At 32.4% G+C, this 25502-nt stretch overlaps 1 protein-coding gene across 1 annotated transcript; it reads right to left on the bottom strand.

Moving 5' to 3' along the window:
* Window positions 1–4222: 4222 nt before the first annotated feature.
* Window positions 4223–25502, bottom strand: LOC132726910 (isthmin-2-like). Its single transcript, XM_060712325.1, has 7 exons — window positions 25199–25502; window positions 22665–24060; window positions 13824–14364; window positions 11601–11753; window positions 6617–6724; window positions 5986–6388; window positions 4223–5707 (listed from the first exon to the last, which is right to left on the bottom strand). The coding sequence occupies exons 2-7, from the start codon at window positions 22959–22961 to the stop codon at window positions 5608–5610; spliced, it is 1602 nt and encodes a 533-aa protein (XP_060568308.1). The 5' UTR covers window positions 22962–24060; window positions 25199–25502; the 3' UTR covers window positions 4223–5607.

Here is a 25502-nt window from a genome sequence, read left to right as displayed (position 1 = left end):
CATTGGCCGAAAACAAATATTTTTTTTACATAATTTGGTTTCATTGATTACTTGAGATGTATTTTATCAACAGTATTTTTTTTTTAAACTGATTAACTATAATGCATGCGCAGTGGTCCCCCTTTACAGTGGAATATTCCAAGCGCTCCGATGAAAGGTTGAACACCACCAATTTATTCATTTTGTTTACGGTACAAAATACCTACATTTACTAATGAAGTGCAAGAAAGATCTGGTTTACATGTACACTAAACATGTTATGCTAAAATCATAATTCATAAGAGCTCTCCACGCCATAGGTAGCACCTAACTTCATATTAAATATTGTATCATGCAACAGTTTTGTCTTTTATGCAGTTGATTGATATCATTGATTTTGTAAACAATTATAAGTATTTTTGTATGCAAATTATTTGGAAAAACGATGAAATAGTACTAGAATTAAAAAGGATTTTTCTGAACGTGTGAAGTTGTCTTTCCCCAATCTTTATATCTAATATTTGTCAGATAGAGTAACCTCCCCCAAAAAATACAATTGTGTTAGGGGCCGGAAAACACACTTATCCTTCATTATTAAGTCTATCTGATAGTCTAACCCCCACTGGAAAAATTTCAAATGGAGTGAGAAAGCAAAGGGAAATCACTTCAACCTTTCATTATTAGTCAGAGTAACCTCCCCTGAAGAAAACAAAGGGAAATCACTCTAACCTTTCATTAATAAGCCAGATAGAGTAACCTCCCCAGGAAAAAACAAAGGGAAATCACTCTAACCTTAATTATTAATCCAAATAGGGTAACCACCCCTGAAGACAACAAAGGGAAATTACTCTTACCATTCATTAATAAGCCAGATAGAGTCACCTCCCCTGAAGACAAAGGGGAAATCACTCTTACCTTTCATTAATTAAGCAGAAAGAGTAACCACCCCTGAAGACAACAAAGGGAAATCACTCTTACCTTTCATTAATAAGCCAGATAGAGTTACCGCCCCTGAAGAAAACAAAGGGAAATGACTCTAACCTTAAATTATTAATCAAAATAGGGTAACCTCCCCTGAAGATAACAAAGGGAAACCACTCTTACCTTTCATTAATTAGCCAGATAGAGTGACCTCCCCTGATGACAACAAAGGGAAATCACTCTTACCTTAAATTATTAATCCAGATAGAGTAACCTCCCCTGAAAGAAACAAAGAGAAATCACTCTAACCTCATCATTAAGCCAGATAGAGTAACCTCCCCTGAAGACAACAAAGGGAAGCCACTCTTACCTTTCATTAATAAGCCAGATAGAGTAACCTCCCCTGAAGACAACAAAGGGAAATCACTCTTACCTTTCATTATTAAGCCAGATAGAGTAACCTCCCCTGAAGACAACAAAGGGAAATCACTCTAACCTTTCATCATTAAGCCAGATAGAGTAACCTCCCCTGAAGACAACAAAGGGAAATCACTCTAACCTTTCATCATTAAGCCAGATAGAGTAACCTCCCCTGAAGACAACAAAGGGAAATCACTCTAACCTTAAATTATTAAGTTAGATAGAGTAACCTCCCCTGAAGACAACAGGGGAAACCACTCTTACCTTTCATTAATAAGCCAGATAGAGTAACCTCCCCTGAAGACAACAAAGGGAAATCACTCTAACCTTAAATTATTAAGTTAGATATAGTAACCTCCCCTGAAGACAACAAAGGGAAACCACTCTTACCTTTCATTAATAAGCCAGGTAGAGTAACCTCCACTGAAGACAACAAAGGGAAATCACTTTAACCTTAAATTATTAAGTTAGATAGAGTAACCTCCCCTAAAGAAAACAAAGTAAGGAAAACGGAAGTGCAACTCGAACATCTATTTGCATAAATAATCATATTATTTTAATTAAACTAAAGAAACACGTTTCTCTGATGTCAAAGTAAGAAAAGTATTGTACTCTATTGAAAAAATGAGTTATGTCAAGTAAACCCTCATAACAAACAATAATTGTATCAGGACAAACGCACTGCGTTGCAAGTCGACAGCCGTCTGCGTTGTAAACTATTTTTGTCAATTCTTCTATAAAAAAAAGGCAATAACAATTTTCAAAAGTTCCAAAATATGGTTGTTTTGTGCATTTATCATACAAACCATGTAATATTGGCGTATTTAGTGGTCGTTTTGCACACATGTGTACGTAATTTAACCAAAATTAGGCAAAAGTGGCGTCCCCTCGTCAAACTGTACGGAAATGATTGCACAAATGGCAATGAATTGCACCGTGTGCGTGTAATTAAGTTGGAAAAGTACATATGTAGGCTCCAGTCTCACTAGGTACTTCCAGTAAAGCTTTAAAGCATAAAGCAAAATTCAGTCATAAAGCAAACGGCCATATTTTATCCATCGCTTCTGCGACGAAATTTCCACCGCGGCTTCGATGGACCCACCGCTTCTGCGAAAGCTATGGCCAGTGTGATTATTATGTTCTTGGTTTACAATTGTAAAAATCATTTTACTATTCATCGTAACAGTCTTATCGTGATTTTTTACAATCAAAATTGGTGATGCGTGTTTTTTTTTAAATAATGACAATTTTGTTCTTAATTGTGTTATTCTTTTATTGTCTCGTATGTATGATACATTATCATGCAGCAAAATATTATAATAATATAAGACATAATAAAGTTCATTTCATGGGCGATTTTCCAGCATGGAAAGAATGGAAGTTTACACAGGCAGTGGATCAGCCGCAATTAACAACATGTGAAACACTTATTGGCCTACTTCGTAAACGAGTAAAGAGCTGCTCATTTAAAGACAATACGCTTGCGACGTCGTTAACGTCAAATTTTAAAGTTATACCGTGCACCGGGTCGCATTTTCAGTTGTTAATGTTTCTTGTTGGTATTTTTCGTTTCATATAGGGGATATATTCCGATTTATGTTCCGTGTACTTTTATGTATTTGCATTTTACATGATATCCTCACATAGGTTTATATCGTGGTTAAATTATTAGGCATATGAAAAACCATTATTATACGATTGCATGTCCTGAAGATTTTACATATACATACACATTTATAAGGAGTATTAAGCATATGCACTATTTACAAGTGACATTCACAGGTACGCTGATCATTTCCACTACGCTATAGTCTAGTTTAATCAGGATGATAACGCTTCATCAGAAATTCGTGCTTACTTTATAGGCGGGGCTTAGTATGCTAAGTGTTCTATCCCATGATTCAAATTATCGAATAAATATTTTTCAGTAATATTTTAATTATACAATATATATTTTCAAATATAGAACATACATATAGAAAATTATCGCACATAAATATTTTTTATGATGAATAAATATTCCGCGGGATTGAATAAATGTGGTATAGAATATAAAATTAGAGTTATACAATATAAATATTGGATATAGAAACTTTTTTAATTTATTGAATATTACAACGTTTAACATGCCATATACCACTTTGCACATTCAAGACATTGTGAGTTACTTACCTTAAGTCTAATCCAGCGTTACTTGAGGTTTCGTGAGAGTGAGATTATATAAGTATCGTTTCTCCTATTGCCTCAAAACATTCGCGGCAAAGGGAGATAACCGTGAAGAGACGGAATCACTGTATAATTTACTGCAAGCCACAATGTGATTACATGCATTGTGTCATATTTTGAAAGGTTATTTAATTAATTCAACGTGTGTCTTTTTTTCTTGTTTTTTTTATGGACCACAGGAAGTAGATGTGTTTCAATACATTGGTGAGTTGCTTATGTATACTAAATCGTTCGCTTAAAAAGCTCTATCTTATGAAAAACAATCATTATATTTATCAACAGCAAAATTATATTGATTACATGATCTTATGGTCGATTATACGCGACACAGGATCAAAATAATTATTTTGATGCTATTTTAAGTAGAATTTTAACCATTTAGCAACCATTTCGTGTATTCGTCATTCGCCTTTAAGGGAATAAAATTATATTATCTTACTTCAAGCATTTTAATTTGGAAATATACCTTTTTTAAAAAATTCAAAAACATTTTTGCAGAAGATATATAGCTTTATAAACTTTCAGTGTTTGGTGTTAACAACTAATCAACATTTAACTAAGTTCAATTATTTAAACCACGTAACTGTCAGTAAACTTGTTTTTGTTTTTTGTTTTGGTTTTTTGGCTTTTTTTTGACAATTTTGTCAAGGATACCGAACAAATGAAATAACAACAACATTTCAGACGACATTTTAATGATAAAACAAGATATAACATGGTATATAACAAGTATCCGGTATAAAACAGGATGTTTATACGGAATGTTTGATTACTACCCCTGAAGAAAGTAACCAAAAAGAAAATAAAATGCTACCCGTTCCAAAATGTGACTACAATGGACCCAAATCAAGATAATGACGTCATCAGAAGCCCCTATCGAAGGTGTCAAATACTCGTATAGAAGGAAGATAAAAGATATAGGGGAATTAACATCTATATTACGTCTGACCTATGACCTCTGACCTCTGAAAAGTGGTCATTTTACGCCCGACTCACAAGCCTGAAGCGCCCATTTACGGTTCTTGCCAAATAACACAGTTCGAGGCGATACACGCACACCGAAAAAAAAGAGTCCTAATTTCTATATATGGTCATGTTGCCATTTTTAAGTAAACTTTGCTTTAAAGTGACATCAGTAGATATACATAGATGAATATTCATTAAATCAGGTAAAGTTCATTGGTCAATCTTTAAAACGTGACAAGCGTATTAAAATACTTATAAAATTGATACCTCTATTAAACACATCATTATCTGATTTGAGTCCAAAAGGCCTGATTGCTATGAATTCAGTCAAACAAAGTTCTTGAATGTAAAAGAAAAGCAAACTATCATAAATCTAGTTATTTCCAAGAGAATCCTTTTATATTTTGACCCTTGACACGATTATAAAGGTCATAAGCTTATGTATATATAAAGAAGCGATCATTATTTGAAAATGGCCTTTATGCAGGGTTTTTCAAATATTTCTACCTGTATTTGAAAGACCCTGCTTTACAAGTATCTTTTAACATTTAATGAAATAATTTCATTTTAATTGATCTGCAGGTCAGCATGCATGTCACCGGCCTTGACCTTTAAGGATATGATAACTAACAAGCATTCCTTCTGTTTAGACACTAGTTAAAGCATAAGTTGATTGTCATTTAAAGGCAGTGTTATTATACGCCTTGTATAGTCCAGAAGTCCAATCCTTTCAAATAACTGTAAGGGGAGGTAACTACAGTCACCTCTGGGGACATCTTGAGATTCTATTACCATTAAATATTACAATAATCGCCGCAAATATATTGTATGTATTACCCTGTCTCGATCATATATACACATTTATGCATGTATTTAAAACATTATCTCTTTATGTATGATAAATTACAGTGATTGCTTCTTGCTGAAATTGTTTATGTAAAGCAAGATTTCCTACTCCTGAACGCCTACTATGTCATCAGTTGTCTCCCTTGTTGTCCGACGCTCCGAGTTCGATTATCGCGCAACGTTCCGAAGAACATGTTCTGGGTGTTCTAATCAAATATAGGTGCAGCGCACCTGCTTAGTGGTACAATATCAATAGTTGCCAACTTGTTGTCTTTGCCACGATATTATGTTGTCATCTGGATTCTGGTAACACTTAAGTGAATTGTCAGGAGCCAGTACTTGGTTATATCTGAAATATATGCATGGAAATGAATAAGTATTGTCCATATGAAAGCTTACAAGAATAAAGCTTCTGATAAAGAGAGTTTCAACATTGAAAATATATGATTGCAGATTTAAAGATAGTATAATATTGCAGTTTTAATAATAGTATAATATTGTAGTTTTAACAATAGTAGAACATTGATGTTTTGATAATAGTATAAGATTGTAGTTTCAAAAATACTATAATATTGCAGTTTTAATAATAGTATAAGTTGAAAATCACAGGAGTCAGTGATGTAGTACCTGGTCCAATCGCCTTTACATATAATCCATGGTAATAAATCTACTTTATGATGGAGTTCCTTTGAGATTTCTGGACTGATGAGTACAGGTGTCCCCGCTGCTTGCCCACGAGTAACAAGAGAATACAGGCTGTCATAACAACATTGTTGCACTGCTAGAGTTGTTGCCCCTGGTACAAGTGACGACCGCATACACGCAAAAGCACCCGGCTTGTAAACTAAATCACCATGGCTGCTTGCGTCAATCCATTTCACATTTTTGTCTAATTCAACGTCAAAAATATCTTTACTTTTTACCCGTATTAGAGGAAAATAACATGGACACGCCGGTAAAGATGAATTCTTGATAAAATCTTGAGCAAACTTTTTGTTACACTTCACCCATTTACCGCAAACATCCTTATCTGTGAATGAAAATGCAAGTAAATATGCTTAAAATGTGACTGATAAAATTTTATTACTTCATTTACGCTGTATTTATTCATTTAAACACTACCATTTACTGTTAATATTCAGTCAGTTTAAAACAATTTATGTCTCTACGAAAAAGTGATTTACAGTTATAATAATAATTATTGTGTTCAATTAAAGAAATCTTTTTTAAGGAAAGGAAAATGTCGAACAAAACTTACTTGAATCTAAATAATCCTGTTCGGGTAAAGTCATTGGCGGAACGAATCCCTCTTTTTCCCATTTATAAAATTCACTAATTGTGCTGGAACTTTCCTCCTGTGATGAACCTGCAACAAGAGGAAAAATACACGCCAATTAACAAAGTTAAGTGAAATTCGCTGCTTCATGTTTAAGGAAAATAATTGGATAGTTTGGCTGGGAAATTATGACTTTGTCTTAAACTAAAATGATTAACTTAGACATTAATTTTAAAAAATACTCATAAATTTTGTTGCTCAAGTCAGGGTCTTTCAAACAGATTTTTTTTCAATTACTGCTTAATTTTAAATAAAAAAGACTGCATAGAACACAGATTTTGCAATATGTACTATTGTTTCATGAATGTGACGCTATGTAAATTTATAATCCGTTCAATAAGAAAACGCTTTTCTCCGCTTTCGACATTTTGTCTTCTTTTTTAAAATTACGTTTATAAAATAACAAATGACACAACGTCCGTTTACGCTACGTAAATGTAATACGATCGCAAATTTTGTTCTAACGTACACATGAACAAAGATATCAAACTCCGTGCACTGGTTACGCTACGGCCAGTCCTGAAAGGGGAGATCACTGCGTGGGAGATGGCAAAGATTCTTTTCGCAGTATGTAAATAACAATTATAGGGGAGCGGTTGCCTAGTGGTTAAGGTGTCTGCCTCTCAACCCAGGGATTATGGGTTCGAGCCCTATTCGGGTCACGATAATGTTTTTTCATATGACACCAGTCCTGGTTAGTTCCAGGAAGCCAACTCCAAAGTGATTAATATAAGTTGCAGGAACTTGATTAGCAATCGAGCTTACCAATAATTATAGAAAAGCAAAGAACTAAAAAAAACATTTATGTCTTACTACGGCTGTTTAAAAAACTGAAATTAGAATTGGCGTCACTTTGATGCTATCAGTACGGGATCATAACAAGTTCACTTTATGTTTCAAAAAATCCCCTCGCTAATTTAACAAGTCAAGATATATGGGTGCTTACTACATAATGTTTAAATGTAAAACACTTCTATAAAATCGTATATTAAGATAATTAGAGAGGGTAATAACTCATACATGAGGAGGAATACTTGAGATATACTTTATAGAAGTAAATGAAGTTTCTTTTAATAATCAGGTTAATATTTAATTGATTTGTTTATATTCTATTAAAACACTTATGTACCCAACACACACATGTGTCGTGCGCTTTTTAATCAAATGACTAAGTATTTGATTCTGTAAATAGTTCTAGAGAAATGTATTATAAGACTATACATGTATGTTAAAATGTTGTAAATACATGTTCTAGAAATGCATGTATATACAAAACAAAATACTTGGTTTCGTGTTTAGCTATTACTGACAGGCCATTTTATTTATTTATTTATTTAAATAAAATCTATGTATTTATTGATATTTTATTTATTTATTTATTTATTTATTAAAATAAAAAATGTTTGAAGATCAAACATTAATTTGCCGCAGTATAGAGCTTGGTCAGACTGCAAGGATCGATCGACCTTACTCCATATTGTTGGCAAAAACTGACCACTTTCGATTAACTTTACATTATGCCAATTTTATATTTGTCAAATTGAGCTGAAGATAGATATTGTAAAGTGTTTAGGACAAAATATAAATCTGCCTAAAATATAAACAAGACTGTCCCGCTCTTTTTATAAATTGAACGTACCCACGTTAACTACGATGAATATTTACAGAAACTTCCTTCGAAATAACTTTGAAAAGAATTATGAAAGGAATTATCTGTTCATCTGTTCACTCTCTATATATACGCTTGGGTGGGTAAAATGTCCCTAGGTTGGATTAAGTATTTCCAGAATTGAAACTACTTCATTATGACGTTAATGATGTTACTGATTCACGATGACGTCGCGTTTCTGGAACAATCATCATCTTGTATCTATATCAGAAATGTAACAATTATCACCCTATATCTATATCAGTACCCACTAATTCACGGCATGTCAAAACAAACTGTTTGCTAGAAAAATTGTTGAAAATAAACAAAGAGAAAAGAAGACGTAAAATAATCCTCAAAACTTCAAACAAAAATCAGGCGAAGGTAATCAGAACTGATAATCTTTGATTTGATAGTAAATGATACACTAAGGCAGGTGATGGAAACCATTCCGAGAAATTTATCAATTTTGTAGTCCTCTTTATAAGTTTATTATTGACAATTAAATCTAAATTGGAATTTGTACGGATAAACTTTTCTCTGATATCGAAATGAAATGAATAAAAACTAAACCATATCTTCATTTATTTCTTTACATGAGGTCGGTCAAATGATGTTCGGAAATTCCATTTTTTATTCTGTACCGGGTAAGCAGTTTTTATGATATCAGAAAAAAAGATGATTAGTAATTTGTTTCAAGAAAGATTATCTTAAAATATCTTCCCCCTTTAAACTAGTAACGGGAAGTTCAAACATATTTATGAAAGTAATTTAAAGGCGCGCCCGTCTGTATGCATGAAGTTTTAATTTTCATAAATGGCTTATATTTCGAGTTACTAAAATAAACGGAATATACTCAAAACTTTAAAAGCGTCTTTATACATGCTATAAAGATTTATATTGTAGAAATGCGCGAAATTGTGTTTTTTTACGCATAATTCAATATTTTTTAAGATCTGTTCATTCCTGCGCTTCAGATTTCGAAACAGTCCTTCATATTTTTTCTTATTCTTACATTCAATCAAATACAACGTTCTGATCAAATATCTACTTAATTTTGATATGGTAATAACCTTGTTTACACTATACATGTATATAACAAACAATTAAACAATTCTTAACATTTTTCTTGTCATTTGTAAACCTATCCAGCTATCTATTTTGTTCTACGTTTTTTATTGTATCCCAAAAACCGAATTCCGGAAATAGATTCCATTTAGCGTACCGCACTTTGATAACTTGTCATAATTTACTCAAATGTTCCTCTCAGAAACCACCTGCTCCTGTAAGTGTTTGAACACAGACCCCTGCCGCTAGAAATAATAGTTCGGGAACAAATATTCCCGCGTTTTTATTGTAATAAGGTGATTATCGAGCTCCAAAAGTGAATTCTTCTCCCAGAAATATGCATGGAATTGCGCGGAAAAGGAAACATGTTTTCTAAATCACGTAGCACGATTTCCACGTGCTTAAATATAGTTCGGACTGCTGTTTCAGATATGCAGGTGCTATTCGGAAAAACAACAACATTGTTCAGGTTTAAAAAAAAAACAACAATAAAATATATTGACTTCTGTTTCGTAAAGTTCAGAGTTTTCGCCTATTTTTCAAAAATCTTTGTATGTAAAACAGCAAGAATATTTGGAATAAAAAAACAACTGGAAATAAGGGATAAGCAGGATGCCAGCATACTTATAAAATAAATTAATTGATGCTAGAATTTACTTACTGAATTTGTGAACATAACTTATAATTGAACAAATTAAGAGAAACATGTTTGCGCAAAATTTATACAAAACGGTTGAAAATCCTGAGCCAACAGTTTTTTTCTTCCCCATATAACGTCTGTTATAATAGAGATAGACAGTACGTCATTATTGAAGGATAATATTCAAACAATGGCGAACTTAGATCAAAATGTCGCTTATGTTATTGAGTGCAATCCTATAAAAAAAAAACGAGACTAGATCCAGAAATTATCTCATACATCATGTTTCTTGTTTGAAACATGTCCAAATCCCCTCAATCACTACTCAAAACAGTTTATACTCTCCGTCGTCTAATCTCGGCTCAATCTGTCAAAATTGTTTCCTAACCTTCTATTTATTGCCTGTATTGTAACAATTACACCCACAAATCGGCTTTGTTCTCCTTAATTTGTTTATAAACAAAGAGGCTATTATCTTACTGGATAGCACATGTCCGAGATACCTTCATCATGTCTGCTTCAGTAATGCGTTTTTGTATATTATTAAGGCAGTACAATAAACAAAATTCAACAACCATCGACATTATTTCGTTACGTGCAGTACGGAAATTAACATGAAAATCAAAGTGCTGAAGGTACTAAAAGTGATTTGCTAATGCATTCATTATTAAAGTCACTTTTAAGTTCTCACTCTTATAGAGGAAATTAGGTCGCGTGAAATTGTTACACTCAGCCTTTCCCTTATAAAGTGAATATGGCACGCTACACTATATTGTACTGATCAGGGGTGATAACTGCATTGTAGTGTTAAAACTATAATTATGTGCTCGGAACGAATATTGCACTATTTTTTCAGAAATGCGCAAAACTGAAGTTTTTGTATTTTTGCTGTTTATTTTGTTTTGTTTTAAAATGCTAAAAATGATGGTTTTTTTCTAAAATAGATTACTTTGAAAATTTTTTGGACTTCTTAATATTTTAATCTACACAAATGATATCGGACGAAAGCAATTAATCAATCAATCAGTCGCATGAATTGCATTTATATAACCCAGAATCCAAACAGTTAACATAAATATGTATCACAGCCAATGAAATCTTTTGATTTTTAAGAATGTCTTAAAAGATATATAGATAATTTTACCATAAAATTTCAAAAACAAGCAAAAATTCTACCCATCCTTGTTTAAGAATGGTCTATTGGTCACGAACGGTAACTCTTCTGAATCACTACTGAATACAGCCAATCCCTGAGTCCCTTGCAAGTTTATATAATGCACACATATATGTTTATGACAATACTAAACAGCAATATTTAGATATTTAAAAATGTGTAACAAATTTTATCATCAAAATATTATTACAATATTTTCTTTGGAATATTTACTACGCTACAAAAAACCATAACCCAAATGCACCGGTGTTAACCTACACCACGCTAGGCTGCGCCTATTAAACTTTCCAAAAGCCAAATTCTACCTAGACGTAATTATTCAATTAACATCCGATGAGATATTTTGATTATTTGTTTACAAGAAAAAGCAGTTTACCTTCACAGGGCGGATTTACACACACCATTGATTCGACTTCCGTACATGCGCTGCCACATTTACGCATGCGCTCTTGCTGTCCTGCGCCGCAAGAGGAACTGCAAGGAGACCATGGCGTCCAAGGAGTTGTGCGTCTATTTGAAAATTTATCGTCTGCAAATTATAAATATGACACATTTTTTAAAAGTACGCATAGACAAACATACATGGAAACGAAATAAAAGTGCAAATTATCAAGTACTGTTTGCATGGTTGTACACGTGGATGAAATGCCAAACAAATGGCGGGTGAATTTAAATAACAACTATTTTAACCCGGCATACATTTATTGTGAGGTTATGATAAACTGATATATACATGTATATTATGTTCGCAAGTATAAGTCATCTTGTAACCTAAATTAGTTTTCAGTTTATAACGCGTTATATTCTGAGCGTGAAAACAGACAAAACAGAACTAAAATTAACACAAGCACCGGAATTCGTGTCATCAACTAATATAAACGCAGTGCTATTGCATAAAATATAGTTGTAGCATAACGACCTCATAAAGAGCAATTTCTACTAGGTCAAGCTTTGGCCATTCATTGAATGCCTCTTAAAACATAAAAAAAAAACCTTTCGGTCAGCGCCGGTGACTTTGAGACACGTTCGCTTTACAAATAAAGTTATAACGATATTTTGAAACTTTCCAGTAATTTTAGCATCTTGTCATTGATCAAAAAGACAAAATACTATCAACGCAAATACATAGCTTAAGAAAGCAGGCGTGACAAGAAAATGCAATATTTTGAAATTGTTATTATCATTTTAAATATCAAATGAGAAAATTTCAAAATTACCGTTTTTTTTAAATTTAAGGGTTTGGGTATTTGTATTAATGAATTTTACGCAAAAAATGGTTTAAGAGAAAAACGTTGAATAAAATAAAAACATGAATCTATGCCGTAGACCAAAGTAATCATATTTCGTTTGTTTTATCTTTTATGAAATGAATATCAATCAATCTTAACATAAATTTAGTCTTAAAAACACACACAGAGTCATTCTTGGATAATGATATTTTTTTTTCTGAGCAAAAAAAAAAATCTTTGAAACTGTATTCACGGCCGGCTTCTTGCTTGATATATTTTGGCATTCCTGTGGATTTCACAAAGTAAACTTTGTTTTAGTTTAGAAATACGATATAGGAAGTGGTAGGCACTTGTTGACTGACAGTCAGATGATGAGCAATTTGTTCTTAGTTTGTTGAGTGATTGACATTAATACACGAGTGTTATACGTTCCCGGTCTGGTTTCAAAACTTCTACGTGAGCAGTGATGAATGACTTCCGGTAAGGCGCGTGCGGCGTTTGAACTAGATTATCTTTTGAACCGATTATAAAAAAAGAAGATATAATTATCTTTTACGACATTAAATGATATTATACTTTACGACGTTTAATGATGCGGCAGTGAGTGCAGATTACAGGCACGCGTTTAGTGTGTTTTCAATAGGTATGTATGCACAGTGTATCAAAATGCACGTGTTTCATTTTGCCATCTGCTACAACTACCAGGTCACCAATGTTACGCTTGTTTTACATTTTACGAGTTTATTTACAGACCTGCAGCGGATAATTATATGAACTGAATGTTTTTTGTTATGGAAACCTGTAAACTAGAGTCTGAACATAATCACACAAGTCAAAGAAGCAGCCTAAACATTGCGGATATAGAAACACGATCAAAGAAACAATGTAGTCTCTGAACAACAGGAGAAACAGATATCATGCTACTTTGTACTAAGTATCTGGAATATCTTAAACAAAAAATAATCAAAATGTAAACTACGTCAGTAATCTTCTTATCTGTTTTTATATTGACAGCATAATTGGCTTTCAAAAAATCTTAAGAAATTGATATCTATCTCTTGTATTTGTATATTAACCAGATACTCCATAACAAGCAATACAAAGGTCATGGTAAAGGCAATGAACACCTTAATCTATAAAGTAATCAAAGTTTAACCCTTACCCTACTGAATTTATTTAATGAATTTGTCCTTCTGTAAGTTTGGAATAGTACACATGAAGTTAAGATATTTCAGTATCAAATAAAAAAAGCGATTACTACCAGTATAGAACATGGTCAAACTGCATGGACGTGCAGGCTGGACCTTGCTTCATACTGATGACAATGGCTTATCGCTTTCAATTCCAGCAGGTTAAGGTTAAAAATGTACCTGTTTTATATACAGTGTCCTCCTGACTGATGGTGTCTCCCCCTGAGATACTGACCCAATGTTGATCATAACTCCACCCAGTTTCATCCGGGTCTCTGTCATAATCCTGACGAACTTTGTCTTCCTCATACAGACTTGAAATAGTTCCGGTACCAGTACGTGCACCGGATAATGTTTCGTCTGCTACTTTTTCTAAAACCCGTCTTAATACAGATGGACTTATTTTCCCAGCAGTGAACTTGTGTCGTCGTCCTTTTCTTTTCCTTATTTTACAGTCAGTACAAGTCATTTTTGCATTTCTATTTTTACGCCGCTCTATTGTTAGATTTAGGTAATCTTCTAAACTGCTGTAGACAGTTTTCCTGTGCTTCCTATGTTTCCGTTTCCGGTTCCGGCCTTTCTTTCGGCGTCTTTTCGCCTGCTTCCGGTGTGATGGCATCACAATATTCGGTTGATATGGCGGGTCAGTAAGATTGTCGTCTGATGATGAATGAAATGGAATAGACCGGCTATTACCAGTATAACTGCTGGAATTCTCTGTCTGAAATATTTTGAGAAAAGTTTGAGACATGATACAAATATTTCCTCTTTTTTCTTTTTGTTTCGAGACGTAAAATAAGGAAGCTGTTGCTATTAACTTGGCTTACATGAATTTGAGTTATCAATTCATACTTATTGCATGTTTCCATATTATAAGGAATAAAGGTTAATATTCAGACGTTACCTTTGCAAGCATATTTACGTTTTTTTATATAGCCAACATTTTAAATATTTAGCTTATTTTCTCTTGTATAAAATCAAGTTTTTAAATATGGTGTGTAATTATTAAATATATTGTTCAATACATATATTCTTCCAGTCTCCTATTAGAAATTTAAGGTTTTAAGTATATTTGTAGTAATTTACATTCTCAGATGGTTTTTTATCCTCTTCCATGGACATTTCCACTTCAAATAGTTTATATAGCAATTCAGTTTAAAACATAGTAAAGTAAATAGATATATAATGTCAATGTTGTTGTGTGGCATTGACTTAACGCGAACTGACGCAGGTATCCAAGATAGCTGACGAAAAAGATATGACAAGGTCAAGATGGTGGACGGAAAGGCATTGCAAAATATGAAACCGTTTGACTTCTTTTTTCGTTTTTGTCCTTCAAGACATATCTATATAATCATTTGTTACATGACTGTATTGATTTAAACAAAATAAAATAGCTTTTATTGTATTCATTTTTGTTTTGTTTACTTTTTAACTAGAAACTTGGTTTTGATTTGATTTAGATCCAAATAGGTTGTTAAATTTTTTCCCAAGAGTCGAATTGAAAACTGCATTTTTGCTTATTACAAACTTTTTAACTATTTTTAGTGCATTATCTTTATAAATTTTGTTTAAACAAGAATAAAAAGTAAGTTCTTTCGCAAAGAAGTAACTATTGTACAATAAAGATGCTAATTGGTAAAATAAGTGCGGCAAGTATTTTCGATTAGAAGCATAAAAAGTTTCATATCAAGCAATACTTTAACTTTTAGCCTGCTAAAGGCAACTGGACATATTGTGGTCTGATCATGGTCTGCACAGTTTGTTATTCAGTCAGAACTTATTTTTAAATTTTCGCGAAATTATTTAATGCTTTTGTCAGAGATATAGATAACATCTCTGTTTTTGTCCAGGTAATAAAGCGTCGTAAAGTTTAGTTGATAGCGAATAATTTAAAACAACAACAACTGTTCAAGGAATTTGAATTTCTACAACGCAGCAGTGGTAAACACATTTCACAACGAAAAAAGTAAAATAAAGAAAACAAGCTAGTTAAAAAGTTTAGGATTTTGACTCTGCAATATGATGTAATTGGGATTGATGTATTATAAAGAAATTACTGAAAAGCGTAAGCGGGCGGCAAATGTGGCGTCATTTGTAAAAAGTGTAATGAAAGCACAGCGGGAAGTGGGAAAACCATTCGGCGCGATATTTGCAGCAGAATTCAATTCATTTCACTTATGTTGTTCAATTTCTGACGTACGCATACGAAAAATGTTGCAACATAATTTTATATTTCCGAACTGTTTACATTACTCTTTCATTAGCATAACTGTCGTATTTTGGACTAAATCCATCTCTAGTGTATATTCTCCAAAGGTTCACTTACGTCAATAAATCGAAGATGTTCCCCCCAGCTAGTTAACCAACTTAACCCTTGTGTTAAAGACTCATTATAAAAGATTACTTTAGGACCACTATAAATACTTGAGGATTACGATCTACTTTGCGATCTCTACAGATAGTTAGGTCGTCTCCGCATGCGGTTTACTTACAGTAAAAGCTTTTTTACTATTTCACGATGACATTCCAAAGAGAGTGAGAGAGAGTGCGGGAAAAATCACTAATGTTCTTTATTGTTATACCACCTGAAATGAAATCTGCGAGGGGATCAGACGAGAATTTATTTTCCTGGCTTGACGTCAGATTTTCTGGATTGACCAATGCTGAGTTAATTTCGTAAATAATACAACAGGAAGAGACAAGAGAAAAGCCTAATACATGTGTAACGAGAATATGTACGGAAGACTGGCCCCAATATCATTTGAGATTCCTCTGCTTTTATCCAAACTTTACCAAATATGCTGTGAAATGCTATTAAAATGTGACGATATTTCTACGAGCAGAAATTTACATTCACTTTAGAACTGTTTTTAATTGTCATGGTGGGAGGTTTTGACGTTATATAGAAACAAATTGTCAACTTCGTCGCCATCACTTCCGGAAACGTTCAAAATTATAAAATATATATTTCATAATGTTCAGATATATAAAATTTATATCATATAAAGTATATAAACGGAAACAATAATTGTGATGATAGAAAAATTAATTAACCCTGATTCTGCCAAATTTCCTCAATGGACTTGACCAGCTTCCATTTTTGGACCTGTCTATAATCAGATTTGGGGATATCAAGATGAAAATTTGAAGTTGGTTAAACAACCGTATCGAGCCTGGTCAGACTGCATGAATGTACAGGCTGGCCCGGCTCTGCTGGTGGCAAAGGCATTATCATTTTGGTTTCCACCTGGGTATGGTAAAAGACCACGTGAAAACTTACGTTCGTGCAAATAAATGACGCCACGACGCTTTTTCTAATAAAACCACTACTGGAAATTTGAAAATAGACTCTTATCAACATAATTATGGTCTCTCAAAAAAGGGTCATTGTACACATAAATTGTAGAAAACGAATGATGGCCTTTGAAAACAGGTTTGTTAATATTAATATAAGTTCTTTTTTCTGAAAGGGTTTTTAAACGGAGATTTTTTTAAGAATTTACCAGGATTGTCTTTTTTTCCCTTTTTTTTGAAAAAAAAAAGTCATTATTTACGGTAAGTGAACGTTTGACAGAACTTTATTGGAGTTAAGTTCTATCAATTGATTTAAATAATAAAGAAAACGTTGTTCACTGACATTAAACATTAATCACTGACATGATATATTGAACGTTGTTCACTGACATGATATAATTAACGCTGTTCACTGACATGATATATTGAACGTTGTTCACTGACATGATATATTGAACGTTGTTCACTGACATGATATATTGAACGTTGTTCACTGACATGATATAATTAACGTTGTTCACTGACATGATATATTGAACGTTGTTCACAGACATGATATATTAAACGTTGTTCACTGACATGATATATAAAACGTTGTTCACTGACATGATATATTGAACGTTGTTCACTGACATGATATATTAAACGTTGTTCACTGACATGATATATTGAACGTTGTTCACTGACATGATATATTAAACGCTGTTCACTGACATGATATATTAAACGCTATTCACTGACATGATATATATAACGTTGTTCACTGACATGATATATAAAACGTTGTTCACTGACATGATATATTAAACGCTGTTCACTGACATGATATATTAAACGTTGTTCACTGACATGATATATTGAACGTTGTTCACTGACATGATATATTAAACGCTGTTCACTGACATATTATATTAAACGCTGTTCACTGACATGATATATTACACGCTGTTCACTGACATGATATATTAAACGTTGTTCACTGACATGATATATAAAACGTTGTTCACTGACATGATATATTAAACGCTGTTCACTGACATGATATATTAAACGCTGTTCACTGACATGATATATTAAACGTTGTTCACTGACATTTAAATATCTTCAATATTTTATCAAAGGTACTTAATAAAGTCGCTATGCTAGAATTTCCTAATTTCATAAGACGCTACTCGAAAGTTCGCAAAGTGTCGCGTTCTAACTTAATTATCTACCACGTCTAACGTAGTATATGGCGTCAACGTCAGTTATTATAGGACTATATACTCAGTATAGGATAATTCTAACAAAATATAAGCAAAACATATCAACATATCAGACTATTGAAAACATACTTGAAATAGTTCATAATTATAATTCAAATTCCTCTCGGGTTTGTAGAACTTTCAGTAATTAAGTCAATTACCTATTTACCACGTGCAGAACGTTTCGGTAGACCACACGGCTACACAATAGTTGTACAAATTGTATTCTCTTATCTTTATTTGATTTATTTCTCGTTTTCCTTTGAAATTCTCTTTCCATTGAAGGTTTATGTCAAATGTTAAACAGGTGTATTCTTAGAGTACTTATTCCGTTTCTAAATTATTCCCTCCCTTTTCTAATGAATGGTCTTAGAATTGGAAGAAAACATCAAAGGCTGGAAGCGTAAGATTATCGCTTAGAGATAATAAACGAATCAATTTTACTTATTTATGTTATAATAGTGAAATAGTGCAGAGTTTTATACACTTTACCTACACGAATGTTAACAAGTTTTTATATAGAGACCTACCTTGAAATAAGCCTAAACTGTTTTGATTAACCATGCTGTATGTGATCATGAAAAAAACGGTTTTATCCCCTCTGTATCATTTATATAGATATTTAGCGTTACAAACGGTTTGATTTTCATTTTTATTTTTGACGGGCTATAACGATGACATGACGAAAAAAATGTCGAGGCGAAAACGATGTTCCGAAGGATACAATAACGATGATATGACGAACATGTGACTATGCTATAACGATGTGACGAAAACATGACAAGATGATACTAAACCGATGGAATGGTGAGCTTTATAACGATGATATGATGCGGGTTGTGCGATGATATAACCAAATGACGATGCTATAACGATGATATGACGAACATGTGACAGGGCTTTAACGATATGATTATGTTATAACGGTGATATGACGACCATATGACTGGGACTATAACGGTGACATGACGAATATATAGAGAATAATAGGTTGGTGCCGTGGATTGAGAAAGTTTATCTGGCGAGGCGGAGGAATTTATGGATTTAGCTCAATACAGGATTGGAGCACTACCTCTAGACGCTTGCAGAAATCATGATCACAAAATAGACAAATATCGTTTTTTTCGCCGAATTTTACATTTGTCCTTGATTATCGTACTTGATTCGGTGTGAAAAGATGAATTAGACCTGTTAAAGTTCATTCCGTTGGGTAAAAAGACAAGATTTTAGCATTTTATCATTCAAGCGCCTTGTCCGGTATATACCGGAATACGGTATTTAGTGTGGTGCTCCAATCCTTTTTTTAGTCACAGCCGGAATTTATTGGGTGAGCCGAAGGCGAACCCAATAAATTCCGGAGCAGAGCCAGATAAACTTTCTCCATCCACGGCACCAATCTATTATTCTATTTATCCTGTCACCGTTTTTTAAAGAATTTTATTAGGCAAACAACCTTTAATCACACTATCGGAAATGTTTCTATATAAACAAAGAAGGCCTAATTTTTCTACAACCAATGCACTCGCCGTTCTTATTATCTCCCCGTGTATTTTCACATTGAGGGCGCCATTTTGTTTAAAAATTTGATAAATAAAAACAATTTTTTGTCGAATTTTGTTGTGAAAACTATCTAGAATGAAAGAAAATGGTCTAACTAAGAAAATGAATTCGAATACCAATATCTTTTATTCAGTCGTTAACGCTGTACAGACGTTTAAAGTATTGTTTACGTGACGTCACAATGTAGCGCCAAACAGCACGTGCAAAACAATCAAATCAAGTACGCTATTCTAAAATGTCGCAAACAGTTAAGTTTTACATTTATTTCACTTTAAATAATTTTTATTTCGCTTGAAAAATTATAGAGTGAAATAAAATAAACAAACAAAGTTTTATCAACGTTTCCAAAATTCGTTATTCTACACACAGAAGATTTAACGACAGTTTTTATATTTTTTTCTTGAAAAGTAGTCCGGCAAACATGCATACCACGTGATCAAGTGCCGTAGATCAGTAAAAATATACGGCACCTTGTTATCGGGCCGAAATTGAGACAAGTGACAGGATAAATCACTTTATCATGCAGCTGCTATGGTAACTGCCCGATAACACTTGCCTGATAATTATTTTTGATATCACGTCAGTAACCTGATATCAAAAATTAGCCCCGCCCATTTTAACGGACTTTTTTTCAATTTCTTATATTCTCATTTTCATCAGCATGTGAATTCTACAATGTAATCTCATACCCTTACAAATCTTGAATCAATATGCGAAATTTATTTATTTATTATTTCGATTTCAATTACGAATAAATTAGATAGCGAATAGTTTGAAGTGACGTCATAATTTATATTGCAAATGACATCATCGATGTTCACGTCATACTATACATGTAATCATAACAAACAGGCTACACAATTTTCTTTGAGAACTTGTAAATGTTTTCTTTATTTCGCCGGATTATTATTTAATAAGTAAACAAATTGTTTCGTTTAAAAAATAATACGCATGTTTGTGTAGCTTGTGTTTGATTGCCGATTTGACTTTTCTTTGATTGAAATTATCGTGAACTTTTGAATTTGACAATTCAAGACAAAAATTGCAGTAAAGTTTAGTTTATGTGATTCTAAGCGGATTTTTGGATCGATGTTTAAATTAAAGGTAAGAATGTTATCGTATTAGGCCTACATTCTGTTGTATCTTTTTATCCGAGTCGAAAGAAAAAATGGCCGCAAATTACAAATTCTAAGTTTCAGGGGCGGAGGAATTTGTTTTCAAGAATTATTTCTTTGAACAAAAATCCCCCTTTTTAACGAAATTCGCTATTTAAAAGTAGATTATTTTGTTATTTTGACAGTTATTATGTGTTACATGATAAATAGAAAAACATGCTACTGTCTTTTGATATCAATTTTATCATGCTCGGCTGATATGGGCAGAAAGAGCTCGGCAAGCCTCGCCCTTTCTAGCCCATATCAACCTCGCCTGATAAAATTGATATCAAAAGACAGTAGCATGTTATTCTCTATATAGTATAATGATATGACGAAAAAATGACAAGGCGATACTGTAACAATGATATGATTGTGACATGACAATGAGTTATGACTATAAAATCATATTAAAGTAAAACTATATTCGTTACTATTATTTCATTATTTTTAGTATTAATATAATTATTATCAGTTCAATAAAACAAACGCTTTTCTTAAGCTTTCGACGTTTAGTCTTCTTCAGAAAAAAAAATGACGTTTTTATATTATATTTAGTATAAAACTTTATTTTGTACTTTTTAAAATAAGTTAATCTATTTATGTGAAATTTAACAGTTTTTAGCTTTATATGACATTTATGCTTATTTTACCAGATATATATTCAAAATTGAATTAGGTTTATCCCTACATTTATAAATATAACCGGAAGTTAATGAAAATAAATGTACAATCAATCATTAAAGAAATCATTAAAGAAAAGAATTGTAAATAATACATCATGGTAAAAAGAAAACAATATCAAATTTGCAAATTTCATTATGCCATTTTATACTGACAAAAACGTCACTTCAAAATTCTCGGTTGTTGTTTCAAAATGCATGTGTAAAGGAGTGTTGTTGGTTGTACAGTCATGTTTAAACAACACGTGAATCTACGAATTTACACGTGTATTTGTTAATATTCACTTACCATAAAAAAACGCGCCCCATCAACAGGCCATAATTGCGGAAACAGTCAAATTAAAAACGCGCTCTTCCCCACATCCCCTGTGACTTTTCTGGACAAAGTTTACGTACCTAGTGACCCCAGTGTAACATATTCCCCAGAACATTTTCCTGATAAAAATAGTTAATTAAATCTGTATTTGAATTTGAAGCACATCTTAAGATATTTTTTACTGATTTGATAAATACATTCGTAAAAGATTTTATAGGTCTATGTAACATTTACTTTTAACAGCACTGTCAATTTAAAAATAAATAGAATAATTTAATTTCTACATAAAATTTTTGAACTACCATGATTTATTTAGATAATTACACTTGCCATTTTAGAATGATCAATGCCATTATGACATGACCTTTGACATTTAATCCTAATTAGCTTTTAAACCCAATTTTTCAACCTAATTTTAAACGCGCCCAGATAACATTATCTTCAAGTTTGAATAGAATTTAATTTCGTTCGAAGAAATTACTTCCTTTACTTAAGATATTAATCATTTTCTTATTCTGAAAAAAATCTATGTACTCGTATACGTTAAAAAATAAATTAATTAAATTGTTTATCGTTTAACTTAAAAATAAAATATTTTTGCGGATGCATCTTGGGATATCTCAGAAATGTAAAAAAAATAGTTGTTGCGATATTATAGAAAGTGTAAAACAGTTTAAGAATAGCTGAAAAAGAAGGTAAGTAAGCATTTTAAATTAGGGCACGTGCAAGTAATGCGCGAATTTCGTCTGCACAATATAAATATTTACCTTTATTGTGACATTCTGGTTGTTTGAGGTATTCCAAGATGAGACACTGTTTATCCCTGAGTGACCATAGTTTGCAGCTATTGTCCAAGCAAAATAACCAATAAATATCACAAGAAAACACATATTTAGTTTTTGTAACACTTTTAGAAATAACTTATATCTCCGTTTCCTCGGATTGAGATTCTCGGTTGCAGACGACAATGTATCCGCGCGCTCGATGTCATCTGCTTGGCCGCCATCTTCAACGTTGCCCTCTTCACTGACCGCGCTCGCTGTGACGTTCCGTACGCACCTCATTAGCGAGGTTTTCCTTTGATCTCACTAACAATATAGATATTACAATATCAAACAGGTAACCCTCTCCGCGAATTGTGAAAAACCTCAAAAGTCGTAAACACTAGACGAAACACTGTCGTAATATGCCTTTGTTCGCTTCTTTTCATGGTATCCATTATATCATTATTTAGTCCAGAGTTTTGGATAGTTAACAAGTTTCACTTTTTCATAATTTGGTCAATTTATGATGTGGGTGTCGGTACGTGTTTGCGTTATTAAAGGACATTGAACATGGTGATTAGTGTCTTATCTATGAAATTTACCTCTTACATTTTTATAAAATCATTTGAAGTAGATATCGTAGGTATAATCTCAGCCGATAAAGTCTTTCTGAAATACAGAGTGCGGGTGGGGGATTTATCTGACCTATAAAAAAAGCCACTGAAAAAAAAGAACGCTTCAATCTAAAAAACTATAATTTCCTTTCATCTTCAATCCGCCAAAAGTAAAATAATCAGAAAAGTTCAAACGCCAATCTCTGATTCCGCTCAAATACACCGCAAAATCCTTCTTGTATTTTTTAGTCGTTCTCTTGCAGATTTTTCTCCTACGGATAAAAAACAACTTGCACCCCGATACTTCAAACTGAAGTCTTAAATGCGTTAATCACAATTAAATAAAACTTTCAACACGCTGGCCTAAAGGATTTTCTCCTAAACACGAACATCAGAGGGAAATATTCTATAAATTAGTTCCAAGATTTAACACTTTTATCTCAAAAAAGAAAGAAAAAACTACAACTTTAAAACTCTAATTTAACTGTCATCAGCGCTCACATATCTTTCACATTTTCAAACGTTTTCTTTCTATCTTGAAACCTTGTTTTTATAATGTTTATGTTGAGTTTCAAGAGGTTGTAATCACCAATTTAATAACCCCTGCAAGTGTATCTGACAAATGGATGCTGTTCACATTCCCCACGAATACGGTTTTTCAGTTTAATCCACTTTCAGTTGTCGTAAAAGCAGAGAAATAAACAATATTTTTCATTACACTACGGAATGCACTTTTCGTTACTCTTGACTTTTCGCTTATGCTCTCAGAGTAGATGTTTAATATGCTGAAATATACAGTTTATTTTGTTATAACAAAAAAAGGTTTTGAAGAAATAAAGTAACCGATAAAGATTTGATGAAATACAAATGAAACTATATTTTATCTATTTATTTACTTCGATTTGTAAGGTCATAGTTTGAACCGTAATATCAACTTATTACGATTTGCATAGTCAATTCTAGCCATTATTTATTACTTACTCATTACGATTTGTTTGGTCTTAAATTGTACCATAATAATTATATAACTTACTGAGCTCTTAATTTGAACCATTATATATTACTTATAATATATTTCTAACTGATTACGATATGTATTGCCCTATTTTGAATCATTATAAAGTACTTATTGATTAAAATTTGTATGGTCTTAATTTGAACTACAATATATTACGTACTGATTGGGTTTTTATTGTATTATTTTGAACCATTATATATTATTTTCTGATTACAATTTACATGGTCCTTATCAGAAGAATATTATATTAACTATTCACAAAGTCTTGACATGAAAATATTGGCTCATATAACGACCTGTCTTGGCTAACATCTATCGAAAAGTAAAATTTTTTAGTGACATGAAGCTTCAAATGAGGCTTTGAGACCATGCATTGATAATAATGTTCGGTTTAAACAGTATGGTTTGTTTATTAACTGATCAGAAAACACAAGCATTCTTTTTTTCTTTTCTTTTTTAATACTCTTTTCTAAAACTAGACTTCTAATTGATATCATTAAATACATTCAGATATTTTTCCGTCGAATCCAGTTTGAATGTTGAAATGTTGGATTCACATCAATGGCATTTTTCACATAAATTCTGACAATAGAACGTGATTAAATTTGTAACATTATAAAAGGAACACTTTTAATTTTAAAATTTCCATATTATAATAATGACGTAGTTAAGCGATTTTAATTAATATCATCGTTATATGCAATGAATATACATGCATAAAAAATATATTATATACATACACGTATAATAGTAACTTGTTTTAATAAATCTAATTTATAATTTTATAAATTAATCATTTCAGATAAAAAATGTTAATGATTCAGTTATTCCATTTTGAAAAAAAAATCAATAAAAAACCCATACATTTAAATACATTTTTTTACTGATAAACATTAAATACTCACAACTTAAACAAATACATCTCTCCCTGTAAGTTCACGAAGTTTTATGTATATATTTTAATTAGTCCTAATTATAGACGCTTCTCTCACGTGCAAGAGGTGATGTCTGGTATCGTCGACAGAGCACGTCAGTAATTTGTATATATCATGGTCTTCTGCTCGAGATATGAGTGGCGGGAATTAGCCATCTACTCGAAGCTGTATCAAACATTGAACATGTACTATCATGCATCATTATCAGACGAAAAGATAAGAAAGTAAAACTCATACGATTCCTTCTCTCTATGTTATATACCCCCTCTGCTTT

Source organism: Ruditapes philippinarum, unplaced genomic scaffold (assembly GCF_026571515.1).
Source record: "Ruditapes philippinarum isolate M1 unplaced genomic scaffold, ASM2657151v2 ctg4482_1_1_1_1, whole genome shotgun sequence".
In the NCBI taxonomy this organism is placed as follows: Eukaryota; Metazoa; Mollusca; class Bivalvia; order Venerida; family Veneridae; genus Ruditapes; species Ruditapes philippinarum.
Note: the sequence above shows the minus strand (reverse complement) of the source record. Positions and strands in the feature narration are given on the sequence as shown.